General features: G+C 48.0%; 1 protein-coding gene across 1 annotated transcript in view; it reads left to right on the top strand.

Annotated features, from left to right (window-relative positions):
• The first annotated feature begins 15,299 nt into the window (after window positions 1-15,299).
• The window catches only part of GXYLT2 (glucoside xylosyltransferase 2), a 66,078-nt gene continuing 60,593 nt past the window's right edge, over window positions 15,300-20,784 (top strand). Inside the window, exon 1 of the mRNA XM_040995070.1 lies at window positions 15,300-15,755. Within this exon, the coding sequence (XP_040851004.1) occupies window positions 15,481-15,755 (275 nt within the window). The 5' untranslated portion in view covers window positions 15,300-15,480. The remainder of the gene's footprint in view (window positions 15,756-20,784) is intronic.

Here is a 20,784-nt window from a genome sequence, read left to right on the forward strand (position 1 = left end):
CCCACCCCCACAAGCAGGCATCCTTGCTAGCCCTCCTCCCTTTGAGCCTCTCACCGTGACTTCCTCCCTCCTAGGTTGCTCCAGAGACATTGCCCTTGCGAAATGATGGCCCTCAGACTTCTGGCCCAGGCTTTGCTACGAGTCCTGGCCTGGGACTGCTACATCATGCCGAACTTCCTACCACTGTCTAAACCCCCTGCAGAACTCCTGGGGCAGAGCTCTGCAGTGCCCACAGAGTGCCCACCTCATTCGAGTGGTTGATCTCCCTATGATCTAAATAACAAAGCATCAGTGTCCAGTATCAAAGTAGCTGGGCTGGATGCTGCGCTCCGGCCCTCCACTCCAGCTTTCTGCTAATGACCCTGGGAGGCAGCAGTGATGGTACAGGTAATCGGGATCCTGCACCTTAACCGGAGTTCCCAGCTCCCAGCTCTGGCCCAAGCATGGTCCCCTACCGTTGCAAACACTTAGGGTGTAAGCCAGCAGATGGGAGAATTTGTTCACATGCTCTCTCCTTTCCTCCACCCCTTCATGCCTCTTTCTTTCTCAAATAAATTAAAAGTTTGAGAAAGGGGCCAGTGCCCAGACATAATAGGTTTAGCCTCCTACTGCAGTGCCAGCATCTCGTATGGGTGATGCTGGTTTGTGCCCCATCTGCTGCACTTCTAACCCAGCTCCCTGCGTATGGCTTCGGGAAGCGATGGAGGATGGCTCGTGTCCTTGTGCACCTGACCCCATGTGGGAGACTCAGAGGGAGCTGCCGCCTCCTGGCTTTTGATCACCTCAGCTCTGGCCATTGCAGCCATTTGGGAGTGAATGAAGGGAACATTTTCTCTCTCTCTCTCTTTCTCTCTCTCTCTCTCTTTGTAACTCTACCATTCAAATAAAAACAAAATATTTATAAAACATTGAGAAAATAATTAAAATGGGGACACTCTCCTGGCATAGCTACACAGCAAGAAAGAATGAACTTCTCAGGCATCCGTATCCATTAGTCCACAGATTCAGATGAGGATGGAAAATATTTGGGAAAAGAAAATGTGTGGAGGGGAGGACTGGTGCTATGATGCTGCTCGTGACCCAGGCACCTCATTTTGGCGTATCTGATTCAAGGCATGGTGTGTCTGCTTCCGACCCAGCTACCCGCTGCTGTGCCTGGGAAGGCAGCAGAAAACGGCCCAAGCACGTGGGCTCCTGCCATCCGTGCAGGAGACCTAGACAGAGCTCCTGGCTCCTGGCTTCTGCTTGGACCAGATCGGGTTACCATAGACAATTGAAGAGTGAGCCAACAAATGAAAAATCTCTATCTATCTATCTATCTATCTATCTATCTATCTATCTTTCCATTTCTGCCATTCTCTTTCAAACAAATAAATGATAAACAAGTATTCATAATGCACATGTACAGACTTGTTTCCTAGACACAGCATATAACAGCTATTTACATAGCATTTGCATCCTATTAGGTATGATAATCTAGAGATGATTTAGAGTATGCACGAGGATGTGCTTATGTTTACATGCAAATACTCTGGCATTTTACATAAAGGAATTACATAGTTATAGCTGTAGGCTTGGGTACTGGCAGGAGAGCCTGGAACCACTCTCCTGGTTCCAATACACAAAGCACACAAGTCTTGAGGGCGTGTTCTATCAAAAAAGCCAGATACTAGATATTTCCATGTATCTGAAACTCAGAAACAGTCCAGACAAGTGAATGAGCACCATGATTATCTAGTTATTGACCAGCAGAACAAAGGCAACCTGCTGGAGTGCTGAGAAATTAGTCCCTATCTTGTTTAGAGTGGGAGCCATGTGGATACAGTCCAATGGGAGCTTCATAAAGTGTAGGGGTTCTACACTTGACCACAGGTAACAGCTCGGTGAGAAAGGGAACATGCAGTCACTCGGACACTGATCTGGCTCTGGGTGCTGGGTCCGTGGGCTGCTGCCAGCTGCTGCGGCAGAGTTCATCCCAGATCCTGGCCTCTGGCTGCAGACAAGCGCTGTGTCTGAAGTTATGTCTCTCAGACTGCCAATGAAGTCCAAAGGCCTGACTCCTTCCTCGGGGTAAAGCTCATCTAAAAGGTCTTTAACATATTGGGGATACGTGGCTCCATGCCAGCTCCAGGGCACCATATAGAATTGATAGAGGCCATGGTTTCAATTGTCTTTTTAAAAAATTAATTATTTTATGATACAGTTCCATTAGGCTCGGGGATTTCCCCTCTCCCTCTTCCCAATTCCTTTCTTCCCACAGATTTCCCTTATATTATTACAATAGTATAGTCCTTCCAAAACAGTTTTAAGTCCATCATTCTGTCATTTAAGTGTATCATGACATTTTAGGTGTATACAATGGCACAAAATCCAGCATTCTACTGTCAAGATACATGTAACTATTTCATTGGGAGTCCATTTTTGATTCGGCAGTAGAGATACTTACTGCACTGTATCTTCACTTCTTGATATGATACATCTACTTCATGGAAAACTACCCAGCCATGAAAAAGAGTGAAATTCTACCATTTGCAACACAATGGTCCCAACTAGAGTCAGCTATGCTCGGCGAAATAAGCCAACCTCAAAAGGACAAATATCGTATGTTCTCTCTGATATAAGGCAACCTTCACGCAAAATACAAGATTCATAGACTCTCTAGGTCAACACGTACAGTCCTCTAGAGGAACTGTCCAATAGAGACTATCATATCGAGAAGTGAAGGTTGCAGTTGCCTTATCCAGCCCCACCTCCCTGTTCTCATAGCTGTATCTCCAAGAATGTCCCCCAGACCATGTGCTGTCACCCTCTGTCTTGGAGTGTCAGACACCGTTTGCTCTGTAGATCTGCCCTTGCACTAGCTGAGAACGCCATCCTTTCCCCCATGTCAAACTTCCACGATGAACTGTGCAACATGCTTCTTATTTTTGCTGCGGTGGCATTTCCCAGCTGTTCTTCCACTGACAGGTTCTGCCAGCCACAAGGGTGCCTGAGTTTCAAAAACCCACCGTCAGGGCTCTCAGTCTTCCCGAAGGGCTTTGGATGGTTTCAAAGCGCTGTTGAAGAGAGCCTGCTTTTGACGATCAAAGCCACCCAAAAGAAAACACCAAAACGATGAGCTTTAATGAGGAGAAAAAATAGGACCTTCTTGCAATTTGAAACTCTGTCTGTTGATTATATGGATTGTAAACTCATTATAGACACTTCTCTGTAAATTTAAAATAGCATCACTGGTTTGTTCCATGTTATTTTCCTAGAAGAGTGTTCACTTATGTTGCTCTCCCCTCCCATTTTTTCCCCATAAAAAAAGGACAAAGCCTTGCACAAGATGGTCTGGTGTTTAAAATGCAGACGATCATTCATTCCTATGAGTCCTACAGCACGAAGGCCTACCTTTGGTTCCTTCTTTCGCTCTTCTCAGTTCGTTTCAAGCTCCATTCTGCACTATGCTTTCTGCTTACACCTGCAAGTGTTCCTCCATCCTTCCATGTCCGCTTCTACACGGCCATCGTTCTTGTTTCACATCAAATGCTTCGAGACTTTTTTTTTCTTTTTGCCTTATGAGTTATTTTTAGTTACATTTGGTTTTTGTGGTCATGTAAGTATTTAACAACCTTTTGGTGGTGATTTTTTTTAAATCATAATTGGTAGCCAATAGACAGTCTTCTATCCTCAGATAAGACATGAAGTAACAAGATAGTTTAGACTGTGTCCTGATGGCTTCAGAAATCTTCAGATAGTGAGACAGCATCTGGTGGCTGCTGTAGGCTCAATTGCCTGTATCATCAGAGCTTATGGAACACATATTTTTCTTTTGTTCATTTCAGTTAACAGTGCATGGGCCCCACCCTTTTTCTCTGGGACCCAAGTTATGCTACATTGGTGGTAACAACGAAATCAACAGTCATAGCTTGTGCTTATTGTATACTGGCCCTTTTTATTTTTATTTGTTTTAGTTGATGTTTACATAGTTAATCAGCGTGGGAAGGCTCGAGGGTAAGGGGAAAGTGGGTGTGATCATTGTTTCCAAGTTTTTTATTTCTTCCTCCTGTTTCTGGAGGGAGGGGCGTGAGAAGCCATAGCCAACCTCCCAAATGCCCAAGTATCTGAGGATGGGGAACAGCCACCCAGGGTCCTGATGTGGCGCACATGCTGAGGGTTCTGCCCAGGTGGTTTCGATATTTGTGAAATGTTGTCGATCTCATCCCAGGATGAGGGACGCTTTTCAATGTTCATTGGCTGACATAGTCAGCCTCAGGGTCTCCATTCGCCCAGATAATTGCTGTTATTGCTGGGCTTGGGTATTTGTCTAATTTGTTCTGTTCTCTTTTCTTTGCTATGGTACTAGATGTCTTCTGCAGACCCCAGCGGGCTGCCATATCCTCTATGTGGATCTGGACCAGCCATCCACTACTCTGTCTTTTTCACTGAGGAGGACCAGTTGTCTTAGGCAGGCACAAGGATCCATGCCAGGCGACCTGGGTCTCTCTGAACCCCCTGCCTCCAGGGTTCATGGATCCAGTACCAAACATGCAGGTGGGCTCAAGGACCCAGGACTGGCCCTTTTTCTAAGCAGTGTCAATGTCATGTTCTGGTTTGATTATATAATGAAAATGCTACCATATCACCACCAATGGGATAAGGACACTTGGAATCAGAAAAGTGAATGATCACCCTGGGGCTCGTGCTGCTGAGTGATGCGGGCAGAATGGGGACCCTGAGCTTGCCCTGCTCCAGCCCGTTGTCTGTAACATGTGTTTGTGTTCTTGATGCTCTGACAAGAAGGAGAGAGTGGAAGTGATGAAAGATGAGAGAAATGATTCCTAACTTCAAACATTGTAGCTTTTAATTATGACAATAAATGTTTAATTATGAAAATAAAACATACTCTTGGCTGTGAGGACCAGTTTTTCAAGATACCCCCTCCCCTAATGAGCTGCTAGCCCCTCAAGTTGCATTCTTAGGTGGTGCCCCAAATCTGCATTGTCCATATACAGACAGAGACTGCAGCAGAAGCAGCACCACACGTATATCTGAAGGCTGCATTGTAAAAGACTTTAACTGCACAGTGGACCCTGGAATGTGTATGTGCTTGGAGGAAAACCAGTCATGGGATAAGACCACCATGTGTGATGTGGACAATTGTCCCTTAGCCCAGTGGAGAGTATTGTCATCACCCTAGCTCCATCGGCCTTTCCCACCCGTGTATCACTCATGGGACCAGGGGGTAGTTTTGGACATGCACACCCCAACAGGTGTCATCAGGAAGAAAATTAGATGTTCGGTGACAACCACACAAAAGGCTGTAGGTGTGTGTGGTCCCATCCCAGCCACCTCCAGTCAGCCAGGCAGCCTCAGTGGAGGTCCCAGTCATGACTTAATGGAAACAAGCCATCCCCACTGTACTGCCCAAATTCCTAATTCACATAATTGTGAGTGTAACAAGATGACAGTGGCTTTAAGCCAATAGATTTTGTGCAGGTTTATTACATAGCAATTGAAAAAAAATGGTACAGTGGAAAAAAAAAAGTGGACAGATCCAGAGATAGCAAAATGCCTGGGAATTGGAACAGTTAAATCTCCTTTTCTAATCAGAAAGTCTGGGACCGCAGTCCAGGCTTCCAGGGAGAAGGGCAGGCACGTGGGTAGATTCGGGTCACGTGTGTGATACGAGAGCAGCAGGAGGTAAATCAACAAGCGACAGATTTGGGAAGGAGTCTGTGGGGCCGATCGTGGAGGGTGGTGAACGCCAAGGAAAATAATGCTACGGCTCAGTAAAAGCCCCTTTTGTGTGCTTTTTTTTTTAAAAAACAAATTGGGAAACCGAAACCCAAGGATGTGCAGTGGGTGGGAGAGGGTCGCAGCTGTTGGGGAAGAGTCACTTTTCCAAGTTAGGCAATGCTTTCAGGCCTCCCAGAACCCACAGTTGTTAGGGAGACAGGCTTACAGTTCTGAGTCTGAATCTAGGTAAGGGCGTCTTCCTGCGCATCAGAAAAACCAGGGTATACATCTGCGCTAAGTGTTTCTACAGACCCTATAGCATTTCAAGCCACACTCCTCGTTTGACACTTGGAAAGTATCAGTCTCTCTCATGAAATTGAAAACAGAACCTCCAGACTTTCCAATCTCTGAACTTCTACCAACTTCCCCATTAAGTTTTTAAAAACAACTTTAATGAGGTACAAGTTACATTTCATAACAGCTGCTCTATTTTGAGTGTACTATCCAGTGATTTTAGGAATCGAGTTGTGCAATCATCAACATGGTCAAGCATGTTTCCATTGCGCCAATCACATCTCTCTGTGCTTGTTCCCACTCCCAGCTTAAGGCTGCTCATCTTTCTGTCTCTCCAAAGGGACTTTTCTGGATGTTTCATACATAAATGCAATCATACAATATGTGGTCTTTCGTATCCGGCTTCTTTCACATCACAAGATGTTGTGTTTGTTAAAATTTGTGTTGATTTGAAAGACAGAAAGGAAAAAAAGGAGAGAGATCTCCCTTCTACCAATTCATCCCCCCAAATGCCCTTTAACACTCAAGGCTATGCTAGGCTAAAGCAGACAGCATGGCATTCCATCGAGTGTCCCCCATGGGTGACAAGCAAGTACTTACGTCATTACCCACTGCCTCTGAGAGTGGCATTAACAGGAAACTGGAATGAAGAGTCGGAATCAGGAGTTTGAAGTCAGACATTCTGGCATGGGATGAGGGGATCCCAGGTGGCAGAGTAACCCCTGCCCCAAAGGCCCGCCCCAGCCTGGTGTTGCTACCTGTTGTGAAGGGTATTTTCTTGTATGCAAGCACAGTTTTTTTTTGTTTATCTGCTGACTACCTGAAGAACACTTGGTTCCGTTGCGCTGTCTTGGCTCTCATTCACAAAGCTACTTTATTGTCTAGGAAAACAAGCTACTTATTAGAAATGTTTTTAAAAACGTTTTATTTAATTGATTGGCAGAGATCTTCCATCCACTGGATCACTCACCACATGACTGCAGCAGGCTGAAGACAGGAGCCAGGAACTCCATCTGGGTCTCCCATATGCATAACAGGAACCCAAGTACTTGAAGCAGCATGGCTGTCTCCCTGGCATATTAGCAGGAAGCTGGACTGGAAGTGCAGAGTAGCTGGGTCTTCGACCTCATCTCCGATCTGGGATGTGGATCCTGAATCCCAAGCAGTGGCTCATCTTAATGTACCCCAAAACCCACCCAGAGATGTGGACTTTTCTAAGACTCTGTGGGGGGAAGGGTGGCGAATGCTTACTGAAACAAAAAAGCACAGAAAAAGAATAAGGAAAAGGAAATTTGCCCTTCTGACAGGACTGTGTTTTTTTTTTTCCCCAAAGTTTGTATGGCTTCTCACAAATGACTATATCATACCTACTTTTTGATCGTTTATTTGTAAATTATCGTCATCATAACATATTTCTATTTCAACTACATGTTATGACATTGGTGCACCGTGATTTGTTTATCCACTCCTAAATGTCAGGTAATTCAGTTACATCTAACTTGCGTGCCATTATAAACAACACGGACTATTGCCAGGCTTGCAGGGTCTATTTTAAAACTGCAGTCATAAAACTATTTAATTCTATTTTTCCTTCAGTTCCTTTATGGCTTTTTGTTTACGTTCAACATTTCATTCCACTCTGAACATATTTTGACATTTGTTTTCCATCAAAACTATCCATCCACATTGACTGGAAAAGTATCATTTATTGCATAGAATCTTTCTTGGATTCTATATGATTTCAATAACCTACTTCAAGGGGCTCACAGCATTCTGTTCTAATTATGCTTGTTCATTTATGCATTTATTCTCACACAATAGTATAAACCTAGCCTCAACAGTATTTTCTTTCCTATTGCCTAATTAAAATAAAATAATTCCACCACAACTAATTTGAATTGTATGCATGTCCTAGGAAATTTTTGATAGAATTAATACATTTTACGACAATTTTACTTGTTAATTTGAAAGGTGAAGGGGGGGAGAGAGAGAATAGGATTTTCTATCTGCTGGGTCACTTCCCAAATGGCTGAAATAGGTTAAGGTCAAGTACTTGGGCCATTGTCTGCTGCTTTCCCAGCAACATCAGCTAGAGCTGGAGCAGAGCATCCAGCATTTTAAACCAGCACTTAAGACAGGATTCCAGCATTGCAAGCGGCAGCTTCACCTACTGGCCACAGCTCCAGCACGATGGTCTGACTTTGCCAGGATCCATGCGTCAAGTGGTTGCAACAGCTGATGCTGAGCCAATCTGAAAGCAGGAACCAGGAGCTTCTTCCGGATCTCCCACATGGGTGCAGGGTCCCAAGGCTTTGAATCGTCATCTACTGCTTTCCTAGGTCACAAACAGCGAGCTGGATGGGAGGCGAAAAGCAGCTGGGATACAAACTGGTACCCAAATGGGATCCTGGTGCACGCAAAGCCAGGACTTTAGCCACTGGGCCACCGCACCTGACCCTGTTCTCACTCTTTAAAAGCACGTCTTTAAGTATCCGTTTCAGAGGCAGAGAAAGGCAGAGAGAGAACTCCCAACTGCTGCTTCCCTCCAGGGCTGGACCACATTCAGCCTAGGAACAGTAACGCAAAACCAGTCTGTCACGTGGGGAGCGGGAACCCAAACACATAAGGCATCATCCATTGCCTCCCAGGGTGTGCATGAGCAAAAAAACTGGTGTCAAGAGCAGAGGCCAGGACTTGAACCCAGGAACTCCAGTGTGGACTCTGTCTTTCCCATTCGGCCCAATGGGCCCTCTGGCCCTTTGATGGTCTCTTGCATGTGCACCATGAGTCTTTTTAGAACTGCAGAGCATACTGCTTTTTCCTCCCACTATAGGCCACTCGTGCACCTGTGCTGTTTGTGGACTGCTCCCTGTTGTTTGTTGTGAAGGCTGATCTGTGCTCAGCACCGCCTGTTTCCTCATGGGTGCTTTATGGCTTGGATTATGAAATCAAGTGTCTTGGAATTTGATCTGTGTGAATTCCTTGAAACGTAGGGTCTTTGCTTTCTCGGCTGCCATAACTAATTACTTGCAAACTGGGTGGCTTCCACAACTGGAATTCGCTTTCTCAGAGCTCAGGAAGCCAAAAGCCCAAATTTATCATGCCAGCGACACCATGTGTCCCTCCGTAGGACTCTGGGAGGAGCAGCCCTCCGTGTCTTCCCAACCCCTCCTGGCTCCGGGAATTCTTCAGCTGCTGGCGCCAGGATTCTCATCTCCGCCTCTGCACTCAGGGGACCTTCTTCCACAAGCGTGCCTGTCTGTGTCTTCTCTTCCTATGCAGCCCAGGCAACAGGTATTGCATTAGCACCTGTGCTAGATCCAGGATGAACTCATCTTGAGATTCTTAACCAATTACACCTAATTCATGACAACTACAAGTCTATTTTCCAAGTAAGCTCAGACTCTGAGGTTCTCAATGGATAGGAGTTTCAAGGAGACGCTGTTCAACTTGATACACCCTGCAGCGAAGTTCTAGGGCCAAGGTTCCCAGGGTATAACAGACACCACACTAGACCCTGATACAAGGATAGACAAGAAGCGATTGTCTCGCTCTACAGAGAGGGCCTGCAGCAGAGAACCGGTGGCTACTTCAGTCTCTGTGGTCAAACGTGGCCCAGGCAATGGGGCATTTGGCCTAGCTGGGTTGGATTCCTAGCTCCAGTTCCCAGCCCCAGCTTCCTGCTAATGCAGACTGTGGGTGGCAACAGTGATAGCCTCCCGTGTGGGATACCGGGATTGAGCTCCCAGCTGTGAGCCTCAGCCCTGGCCTAGGCCCATTTGTTTCAAGCAACTAGAGAGGGTAGGTGCATGCTCTCATTTTTTCCACCTTGCAAATACAACTTTTGAAAAAATATCTATGTTTGCCCAAATGAACACTTTTTTTTGTTGTTTGGAGACACTACCAATTTGAGGCCGTTTTAAACCTAAGGTGTCGTTTCTGATTTTCTCTTTTGCTCATGGAGGGCTACATCCAAGTGAGAGTGGGCTGTTGGGAACTCGCCCATGCTCTTCCCTCCTCTGAGGCCCACAGAAGGCACGGGCAGTATCTGTGAGGTTGGTTGTTTTCTACATTCCCAGTCAAAGCGTCACTGTTTGGAGAAATTCTTGGTATGTAAGGTTCCCATCCCTACCTTCACACCTCCTGAAGCTCTGGGCTGATTCCTGTCCAAGGGAAAATTTGGTTTCATTTCTGAATAATCAGACAGGTTATCCTGGCCTCTGAGAGCTGTCTCACTTTCCCACGATCTCAGTCATGCATATCAAAAGCAGTTTATGCACCGTAGAAGGACACCAAATGAAATTTGAACAAATAGGAAACATGCGATCATGTTGGCTAGGGACAATTCCACATCATAAAAATGTTAACTCTCCATTCGTGTATAAGTTGATTTCCATAGACTAACAATTTAAGAAATTTTGGAATGGGACAAACTAGTTCTGAGGTCCTATGGAAAAAATAATAAAGTAAAACAGGCTGGAAAAGCCCCCTTGGGAATCCTCTGACTAGATATATGTTTTAAATTTAAATATTTATTTATGTTAATTGTATTTAAAAGGAGCAGCTCAATCCTCCATCTGCTGTTTCATTTCCCAAATGTCTAAAACAGCCAGCGGTGGGCCGTGCGGGAACCAGGAGCTCAGAGCTCCATCCAAACCTCCCACGTGAGAGGAGGGGACTCCAGCAGCAACATCTGCTGCCGCTCAGGGCACACACGACCAGGAAGCTGGAGTTGAAACAGGTGCAAGAGAACCAGGCATCCGTGTAGGATGCAGGCATCCCAACGGATGTCTTGGTCACTGCACCAGACTCCTACCCCTACTAGATATTTTTGTACACTATAAATAGTAAGTAAATACAATTGCACTGACGCATGAGATAAATATAAGGAGGAAGAGAATGTATCACATGACTTAGGCGTCATCTGAAATTAATGTGCAAACACAGCCTGTGCAGTCCTGGTGCTGAGATGACCTGGCAACCATCTCAAAAGCAGTAAGATTGAGCTCACGTCTCTTGAAGCATAAACCCCCCAAAAATTGAGGAATCTAAATATGAAACTTTGAAATTGCATTCATTCTTGACACACAATCTGGATAATCCCACAAATGAATAAAAGCAACTCAATAGAAAAATGGACAGAAGACTTGAGCAATGCATCATACAACAAGCTATCTAATAATACAGAAAAAGCTTCGGAACTCTATGAGTCATCAGCAAAATGCAAATGAAATCAGGATAACAGTTAGCAAGAAGCATATGTGGCAACCAGAGCTCTCACGGCCTGCTGTTGGGTGTGTAAATCGACACAGTCACTTGGGAAAACTCCTGGGTCCCATCCAGCAAATCCGAGCATATGGTTGTTTCACGACATAGCAATTTCCCTCCTAGCCACATACCCAACAGAAAGGCACTCACATTATCAGCAGAAGACAAGCACAAGGATGTTCAGGCAAGTGTATGATAGTGAAAATACTTCCTTCTACCCTGTATAGCTGCTCTGGGAGTCTTAACTATATAACGTACAAATGAATATAAATACTCATCTTGACTGTTCAGAGTGTTAAGCCAGAAGCAGCGACAGCATCTAAGAGTTGGCTGGAAATGCAGTCTCAAGCCAAGCCCAGATGTGCTACGTGAATACCTCTGTTTTTAACAAGACCCCTGGATAATCCACACATTCACTAAAGTTATAGGAGTCCCAGTGTAGAGTGCAGTTAGTTGGAGAGCCTCTTTTTTTTGGCAGCTGAAGACATTCAAACCGCTACAGACTGCAATGGTCGGTGCTGCGCCAATCCAGGAGCCAGGAACTTAATTTCCAGGTCTCCCACATGGGTGCAGGGTCCCAAGGCTTTGGGCTGACCTTGACTGCTTTCCCAGGCCACAAGCAGGGAGCTGGATGGGAAGTGGAGCTACTAGACACGAACTGGCTCCTATATGGGATCCCAATGCATGCAAGGTGAAAACTTTAGCTACTAGGCTACTGTGCTGAGGCAAGTAGAGTTTATTTTTTCAAGTAGCATTAAGTTCACAGCAAAGCTGAGTGGCAGATGTCGGACCCCCCAGGTTCTTAGCAGCTGCATGCATTCAGTGTTTACCGTCAACAGTCTGTAGCAGAGAGGGACATTTGATGAGCCTATATTGCACGTCGTTATCATCCAGTGTCCACAGTTCACAGTAGGGCTCCTTGTTGGTGTTGTACGTCCCATGGCTTTGGGGAATGCACAGTGGGACATAGGTACTGGATAGCATTGTACGAGTGAACATCAAAGAATTCATAGAAATTGCATAGGGTGAAAACACTACGCATGGATTTCCAAGTTGTCCATGCATCAAAATAAACCGTTGGAAGCATTTTTTTTTAAAAAGATTTTACTTATTTTTGTTGGAAAGTCAGATATACAGACAGGAGAGACAGAGAAGAAAATCTTCCATCCATTAATTCACTCCCCAAGTGGCTACAATGGCTGGAGCTGAGCTAATCCGAAGCTAGGATCCGGGAGCCTCTTCCAGGTCTCCTATGTGGCTGTAGGATCCCAAGGCCTTGGGCCATCCTGGACTGCTTTCCCAGGCCACAAGCAGGGAGCTGGATGGGAAGTGGGGGCTGCCGGGATTAGAACTGGTGCCCATTTAGGATCCCGGTGTGTGCAAGGTGAGGACTTTAGCCACTAGGTTACGGCTCCGGACCCGGATGGAAGGAGTTTTGAAGTGCCCTCATCTGGGGAAAGCTAGGTGGACTGCCCTGAAAACTGCCCTCTGTGCTCCTCGTCTTCATCTTCCCCTCCCCCTCCTCGCTAATCCCTGATCACCCCAGGGCTTCAGCTTTTCAGAGAATGTCATAAGCTTTGACTCACACGGTGCGCAACCTTTTCTGACTGGCTTTTTTCCCACTTAGCAACGTGAATTGAAGCTTTCTCCATGTTTCCCTGTGCGTGTGGGGTGCACTAAAAACCCATTTTCAAAATCACCGAATTCTATTCTATCATCTATAGGTATTCACTTCAACATGACTGTTCACCTACTCCAAGCAGCTTGAGTGCCTCTAGTTCGGGACAATTGCGAGTAAAACTCCTGTAAATTGCAGTTCTGTGCGGACGCACAATTTCAACTAATTTGGGCAAATACTTGGGAGCGCCGTGGCTCAACGGAGTGCTAAAGCTTAGGGGCCAGCAGCAGGGAAGAGCAAGTGAAGCCTGTGATAACAGCATTCCATATGGGTGCTGCTTTGGCTCTTCTACTTGGGATCCAGCTCCCTGCTGAGGTGTCTGGGAAAGCAGTAAAGGATGGCCCAAGTGCTTGGGCCCCTGCACCCACACGGGAGGCCCAGAGGAAGCTCCAGACTCCTGGCTTCAGACAGGCCCAGCTTGGCCTGTTGATGAGACCATTTGGGGTGTGAACCTGTGAATGGAACACCTTTCCCTTCCTCTCTCTCTCTCTCTCTCTCTCTCTCTCTCTCTCTCTCGTCTCCTCTTCTTTCTATAATTCCGCCCTTTGAATAAAAAAAATAAATCTTAAAAAAATAAAGGAAAGCCACAGCTTTCAATGGATTTTCTAAGACTGTCTTCCCAGGATAGTACCATTTTTTTCTTAAAGATTTATTTTAAAATTTTTATTGGAAAGTCGGATACACAGAGAAGAGGAGAGAGACAGAGAGGAAGATCTTCTATCCACTGATTCACTCCCCAAGTGGCTGCAATGGTCAGAGCTGTGCTGCTCTGAAGCCAGGAGTCCAGAACCTCCTCTGGGTCTCCCACGTGGGTGTAGGGTCCCAAGGCTTTGGGCTGTTCTGGACTGCTTTCCCAGGCCAAAAGCAGGGAGCTGCCGGGATTAGAACGGGCTCCCAGGTAGAATCCTGGCCTATGTAAGGTGAGGACTATAGCCACTAGGCTACCACGCTGGGCCCGGGTGATACCTTTTTGTGTGCTTATCAGCAACTGTGTGACATTTTCTGTCACCGTTCATCATCAGCAGCATGTGATGTTGCAGGTTTGTGGATGCTAGCCGTTCTAACAGGTTTTCAGTAATATCCCACTGTGGTGCCCTGAGCAGCGTGGGATGCTTAGTAGCATACCCTTAGAACCTGCTGGTCATGTGGCAGCCCAACTCACCCTTCCCGTCATTTCAGGGTGATCCTCCCTGTCCCTGCCAGTTGAGAACCAAGGGGCTTTCTGTGGTTGCTCACCTGCAACAGCTACCACTCACTGGAGCTAGCACCTTGCTGTTCCCAAGATGCTAGTCTGGCAGGAGGTTTGAGGTTGCTAACCATCTGGTCCCTAGATGGTTAAACGCCAAGAACGCTGTATCATTACTAGAACGGTGTGGAAAACGATTGTGACTTAGATGGTTTCTAAGCCCACCCGGACCCCCGCAGGAATCAGGAACACTGTAAACAGTGAAGTTTCTTCATTTGGTGCCTGCTGAGTTCATAGAGTTCAGCCTGTGTTGAGTCCACTGTGAATAAGAGGATGTGTCCCAAAGTTTAAGATTTGCCAGTGAGATGTGTGGAGAGAACTGGTAAGCTCTGACCTTGACTTGGTGATTGGCTCTGCTCAAAGTCTTCAGATCCATGTTTACAGAGTTACTACTCTGTCGAAAATCCCTGCCTGAAGCCAAGTGAAGTTGGAATGCTCGCATTTCTGGACACACGATGAGCTTTGTTGCATGAACTGTGCTGAACTTTCACTGGGCATCTATTGTGAGCGAGTTTCTCTGAATGCATGATTTAATTTAATGCCCACAAAACATCCCTGAGCTGGATGGTCTCATTCTGCTTTGCATGAAAAGCAAATTAACGCTCAGAAACTTGTGTGGCTTCTCCAGGAAGACCATGCTAGTGACACCACCAGACCTCGTATCCGGACGGACTATCTGTCTGTCTATCTATCTATCTATCTATCTATCTATCTATCTATCTATCTATCTATCTATCAGTAGATAGATCAGGAGCGCTTTTTATCTGAAAGGATATACTGTGCACCAATAGGACTGGTTGTCCCCGCCTGAGTGGAGAGGCTGTGAGTGCACAAAGTGATGGATGAAATCAATGGTCAGTGGTGGGAGAACTAATGGAATCAAGGCACGAGAGAATCGGGAGAGTGGATGCACTGCTGCAAGCGCTGAATTAAGCAGTGAAGAAATGAGTGAATGAATGGAGTGGCTGTGAGTGTGATCCACGCAGCGGGCGTGCGGGTGGGCGTGCGGGCCACTACTCCACACAGTACGGTAGGCAAGAGCCGCTCCTCCCGGAGCCCCGCTTGCGCCTCCACCCCTCCCTTCGCGCCTCCCTCCTCCGCCGCCTCCTCCTCCTCCTCCGCCGCCGTCGCCGCCCGCTGCCCGCCACGACCCCAGTCCCCCGCGGGCGGGCGCAAGAGGCGGCCGCTGCGCTGGTCCCGCCGCTGCCAGGCGCGCCGCGATGCGCAGAGGGGCCGCGCCGCCCAGGGGCTGCTGCCGCCGCCGCGCCTCACCATGAGGCTCCGCAGCAAGGCGGCGGCGCTGCTCCTGCTGGCGCTGGCCGCGCTGCTGTTCGCCCTGCTGCCCCTGCGCGCCGGCCGCGCCGAGCCCCCCGAGCCGGCCGCGCGCCCTGCGGCTGCCCCGCAGCGCCACCCCGCACCGGGCCCCGCGCGCCTCTCCGGGCCGGCCGTCTTCCCGGGGGCCGGCCCGGGCGCTCGAAGGCGCCGACCCCCGCGTCCGCGTCCCCGAACCGGCCACCGGGGCGCGGCGAGCTTGGAGAAGTTGGCGAGGTGAGTCGTAGCAACCTCACATTGCCTGTTTGGGGGAGGGGGCGGGAGCTGGTCTCGCTCCCTCCATCCTTGCAGGCTTAGCGCCCGACGGCGGACCTCCCCCTCCCCCAGGACTCCCTCCAACCCAGGTCTATATATCCCCCCAGTAGAAGAGATGAGCGCATATGTGCCATTGCTCCTGCCCGCGAAGCGCTGACGCCCCGGCACACTTCTGGAGAAATGTCAGGGGAGGGGGCTTGCACGTTCTGGGGCTTGTTTTCCAAGTGTCAAGGGCAGGAGTCCCTTTTGCATTGTTGCCCACATGCGCCCTTTGTTTAAGTTCTCCACAGCCCTCCCGGAGCGAGAAGGCTGGAGCCAGTTCTCATGTTGCACTGCAGAGTTCTTGCTAAAAGAACTTAGATCTGATCCAGTTGGCAAAGTTCAAGGCTGCCTCCCTGTTGAACCAGGAGGCGCAGAAGTCAATTCCACCTACAAGTCTCCTGCTTTGCAAGGAGTGGTGCACGGCACGCGAAGGACACAGTAGGGGTTTTCTGTTCCTCGCTCAGGCGCTGGCTGGTCCCGGGGTGCTGTGAGGAAAACATCTTGACCTTGAACGTGCTGCCTGATGCTCCTTTTTGCCAAAGCAAAGCTAAGCGTGCTTTGTCTTCAGCCGGTGGGTTGCTGGAACGCCTCGGGTTAGGGATTTGAGTGTCAGGGCAGGGTCGTGGGGAGCGTTGTCACAACGCCCCAGTCTCCGAGTGGGTCTGCTTCCTCCGCTCTTTGAGAGCCCTTGTTCCAACTGCCCTTGCAACGTCCGCTTTTGCTGGGCTCCTTTAATTACTTGAAACGAGTTGAAGAATTCTTTTTTGACCATAATGACTAAGTGTGTCTGGCACTTGGGCTGTAACTAGGAGAAAAGACACGAAACCTCAAGAAGTCGCTGTGTCAGCTTTTGTTTCTCTTGTGCCTGGGAGTCAATGGACAGATGGGTGCTGCCAAGTTTTAGGAGGGGGAATCCGTGGCGTTGCTTGTGAAGGCTGACAACTGAACAACCCTGCTGAATGCGTACACTCTTTAACATAAGGCTATTTTTGTAGAAATTTGGAATTCATCACAAGTATCCTTGTGGATTTGAGCCTAGCCACAAGTTTACTGTGATTTCTGATTTCAATGAAACTACTTACAATAAGTACCGATAGTTCTTTTATTATTATCATTTTTAAGATGTATGCATTTAAAAAGCAAAGTGAGAGAGAGAGAGAGCGCACACTTTTATCCAGCGGTTCTGCTTGTAGATGACTGCGGCAGCCAGGGCTGGGCCAAGCCAGAGCCAGGAGTTTCATGCCAATCTCCCACGTGCATGTGAGGGGCCCAAGCACTAGAGCCATTCCCTGCTACTGTCCCCAGACAAATTGACAGGGAGCTGGATGGGAAGTGGGGACAACCTGGGCATCAATCAGTGCCTGTATGGGATGCCAACATTGCGCTTGGTAGCTGCACTTACTATACCATAGGGCTATGCCCCTATGCTGACAGCTCCGCAACAAAGCTGATTGCCATAGGGATGCTGCTGACAGCAAGCACGTATGCTAGTCATGGCTAGCACGTTTTCTGTACGTAGCTGTGTCATCCACACTTGAGCACTCTGACAGTGGCTCTGAAATCGTGAGCTTCCGGCAGGACGAGCATGATTCTAGGAACTTAGAAATGCAGATTCTTGGGCCTGGCCCCAGCCCTCCAGAATCCCAGTTGGGTCAGGGATGGGTGGCTTCCCCAGCCTGCCTGTGTTTTCTCAGGCACATGGTGAGACTGTTGTACAAGGCTTGGGCATTTGCCCAGGGTTCACCAATCCCAGCAGCCTTGGTTCTAGGTGGGGTCTCTCCCACTATGTGATGTCCCAGGGTGGTCTTGCCCTACAATTCAGAATCTGAGATTTTTTTTTTTTAAGCATGGTTGTTTGGAACTGTCTCAAGCTTCAAGGTGTTGGGAACTCTTGGGGCTGCATCTTCTTGTCGCTATCTGAACAAATTGGCTTCGAGTTGGAGGAGACCATGAATAGAATCCAAATGGATGCTTTAGGGAACAGCTATTTCCATGAGCCACGATTCTCTCAAAGCCATTTTTCTTTCGAACATATCTCTTAGATGATCATTGACATCACAGCCAACACCGTTGGAATAAAGAACAACATTTAAGAACTCGGTACAGAGTGGAAAAAACAAAAAGCCACATGCCGCCTCGGGCTCCAATACATAAACAGTTGACGTTTGCTGGACCTCCTTCTTTGCTCCTTTTGTTAACTCGCCAGAAGGGCAAGGAGATTCTGCAGGAGAGGGGAGTAGGGGTCCCTGCGTGGAACTCCCTTCCTGCCCTCCTGCCTGGACCACATTTTTGTGGTTTCAGAGGAATTTCATTTAAGGAGGGAAGAGAAAGCCTCATGTTTTCAGAAAGCGGGGGCTTTAATCTCCTGTGGCTAGCATCCAGAAGGGGATGAAGGCCGAGTGATCTCATTTCTCCTGCCTGGGGAGGCCGGGGCTGGTGGGTGTAGCTAGCAGAAAGCTGGGGGTTGGCTGGAGGGGACACCTGCCGGCCAGGCGGGGTCCCAGCTGCCTAGGCTATGCTGGGTGAGGTTCTGCCACGTCAGTGTAGGCAGCACAGCTCTCCCTTCCCACATCTTGTTTTCATTTCCATCAAGATTCCAAGGCCTTGCCTCGGTAGACCCTACAATTTCCTAACTAGTCATTTGTATGCAGTCCGTCCAAGATAGCCTGCTTCCTCTAGAAATAACAAAACCAAGGGAAAAGCTCCAAGCTTTTTAGATCAAGGGTGGGATCTGCAGGTAGCTGTCCCAGGGCACAAGAGAAAGGAAATCTAATGTTTTGGTTAATTAGTGACTTACACCTGGTTATCTTCCAAAAAAACCCTTGAGATGTTGTACTGTAAAAAACACATATACAATAAGGCCATTGAAGTTGTTATTTTAAAAAAAAATGTCCTAAGAGGCAAGGGGAAGTAAATCCTGTTTGTCAAAAACTGAGGCCACTGTACTTGGGGGGATTAAGTGTTAATTGAACTCTAAGCTTCCTGGCAACCACGTCAAAAAGTGACAGGCTGCCTCCTCACTGATCGATATGTGAGATCTTTATCAAGAGGTGAGTTTTGTTTTCATGGGACTGTCTTGTGAGAGGAGATTGAATTTGGGAATAGAACCCTTAGCAGACTCCTCTCCACCAGGCTTCTTTAGGCTCCCGCCTGAGCCTATGATGAAAGAGGAAGTTTGATGGAACTGCTAATTAGTGTGGTTACGAAAGAATTTGGAGTATGGAGCCCAGTAGAGTGGGTTCTAATCCCAAGCCATCTCACCTTACTTTTCTCATCTGAAGAACGATCTGATCGATCGCTTGCTCCCAGAGTGTTCCCAGATCCCTTCCGGCTCGGACACTGGATAATCCTGACATCATCCGGGTTGGCAACAGAATGCCAGCCCACCCATGGCCCCCTGAGCTCCCCTTCTTGCAAAATCCCCAAGTCTCATTGACTGGCTCCCTCCCGAGGCCCTGCCATTACCACCCCACCCTTTTTCTGGACTCCCCTCCTTTCCTTCTGCGTTGGCTCGGATGTGGCTGTCTTCACGTGCTAGGGAGACCGAGGCTACCTGAAGGCCTTCCCTGTGTCAATCAGCAAATGTTGAGTGTGTGTGTACCCGGCCAGGGACACACTGTTCAATGGTGAATGGACTTGCTGTCTTCTACAATGTAGTCATGTGCGTGCGTGTATGTGTGCATATGGGTGTGTGTATATGTGTGTGTGTATGTGGGGATATGGGTGCTACAGAAGCATTTGCCCATTGCCCCACTGGCTTCAGTGAGAGGAAGTGGGCACACCTGCCCTGCCTCTCAGGAGGCACCGTTTCCTGCAGCTCCCTCTGGTCTCTGAGATAAGGCATCTCGGGGACCTCATGGCTGAGTCAGTAGAGCTGCTGCCTTTTAGGGGCATGCTGAGCCTGTGGCATGCTGTCAGTAGGGGCTAGCACCAGAGTACAGTGCAGATCTGGAGGCCTCACGAAATAGCCATGATGCTCTGTCACCATGAGTCGTTATCTTCTTCTCTTTAATACAGGGACGGAGAGAGAGAGAGAGATTGGAGAGATTCTGTCCTCTGATTCGCTCACCTAATGACTACCACAGCAGGGGTTGGACCAAGTCAAAGTCAGGAGCCTGGAGTTTCCTCTGGGTCTCCCATGTGGGTGCAGGAGTCCACGCACTTGGGCCATCCTTTACTGCTTTCCTAGGTGCGTTGGCAATGGAGTAGCCAACACTTGGACTGGTGTTCACGCAGGATGCTGGTGTGGCAGATGGCGGCTTCACCTCCCTGTGCACCCTAATGCTGGCTCTAGGCAGCAGTCTTAATTCTGCTGGCTGCTGTTGAGTAACTGGCAACTTCTCTCTGCCTCCCTTCAGCCTCCTCTGTCCGTAAGCCCTATGGGTTCTGTTCCAGAAAGGAAGGCTAGTCCCACTATTTCTATTGCTACTGAGTTTCTAATGTCTCTTTTTTTCATTTCCAACAAATCTTGATTTACTTATTCTATTTGCTCAGGGAAAGAAGGGATGGGGAGAGTTCACATATGTGTTACAAAGCAATTAGAAAATGAGAAAGGAAGTGTTCTTTCGGGGGGCAGTCACCCTTCACATAAACTCACCCCAGCAGTGGGCTCCCCAAAGCACAAGGTGTGGGGTCTCCTGCAGTTCAGGGCAGTGGAGAAGGCAACCAGAAAGGTACAGACACAAGCTAGATTTTCTGTCTCCTGTCCTCCTCGCGAACTCAAGATTTCACGGAAAGCTTCAGTTTCTAGCATAAACTTGAGTTCACGTTGTACATCTCCTATCAAGCACTTGTGGTAGCTTTGATGTGTATGTTCCTTGCACCTGCCTTGAAGTTCCCAGTTGACTTGAGCGTACATTCACAGCCCCCTTCTTGGTCTGTAAACCCCACTTTCTACACGGAAGGTGTCCAAGAGCTTCTCTTCTTTAGGATACAAATTAGGTAGGTT

The sequence above is a fragment of the Ochotona curzoniae genome, unplaced genomic scaffold (genome assembly GCF_017591425.1).
Source record: "Ochotona curzoniae isolate NIBS_2020 unplaced genomic scaffold, NIBS_Ocur_1.0 contig_908, whole genome shotgun sequence".
NCBI lineage: Eukaryota > Metazoa > Chordata > Mammalia > Lagomorpha > Ochotonidae > Ochotona > Ochotona curzoniae.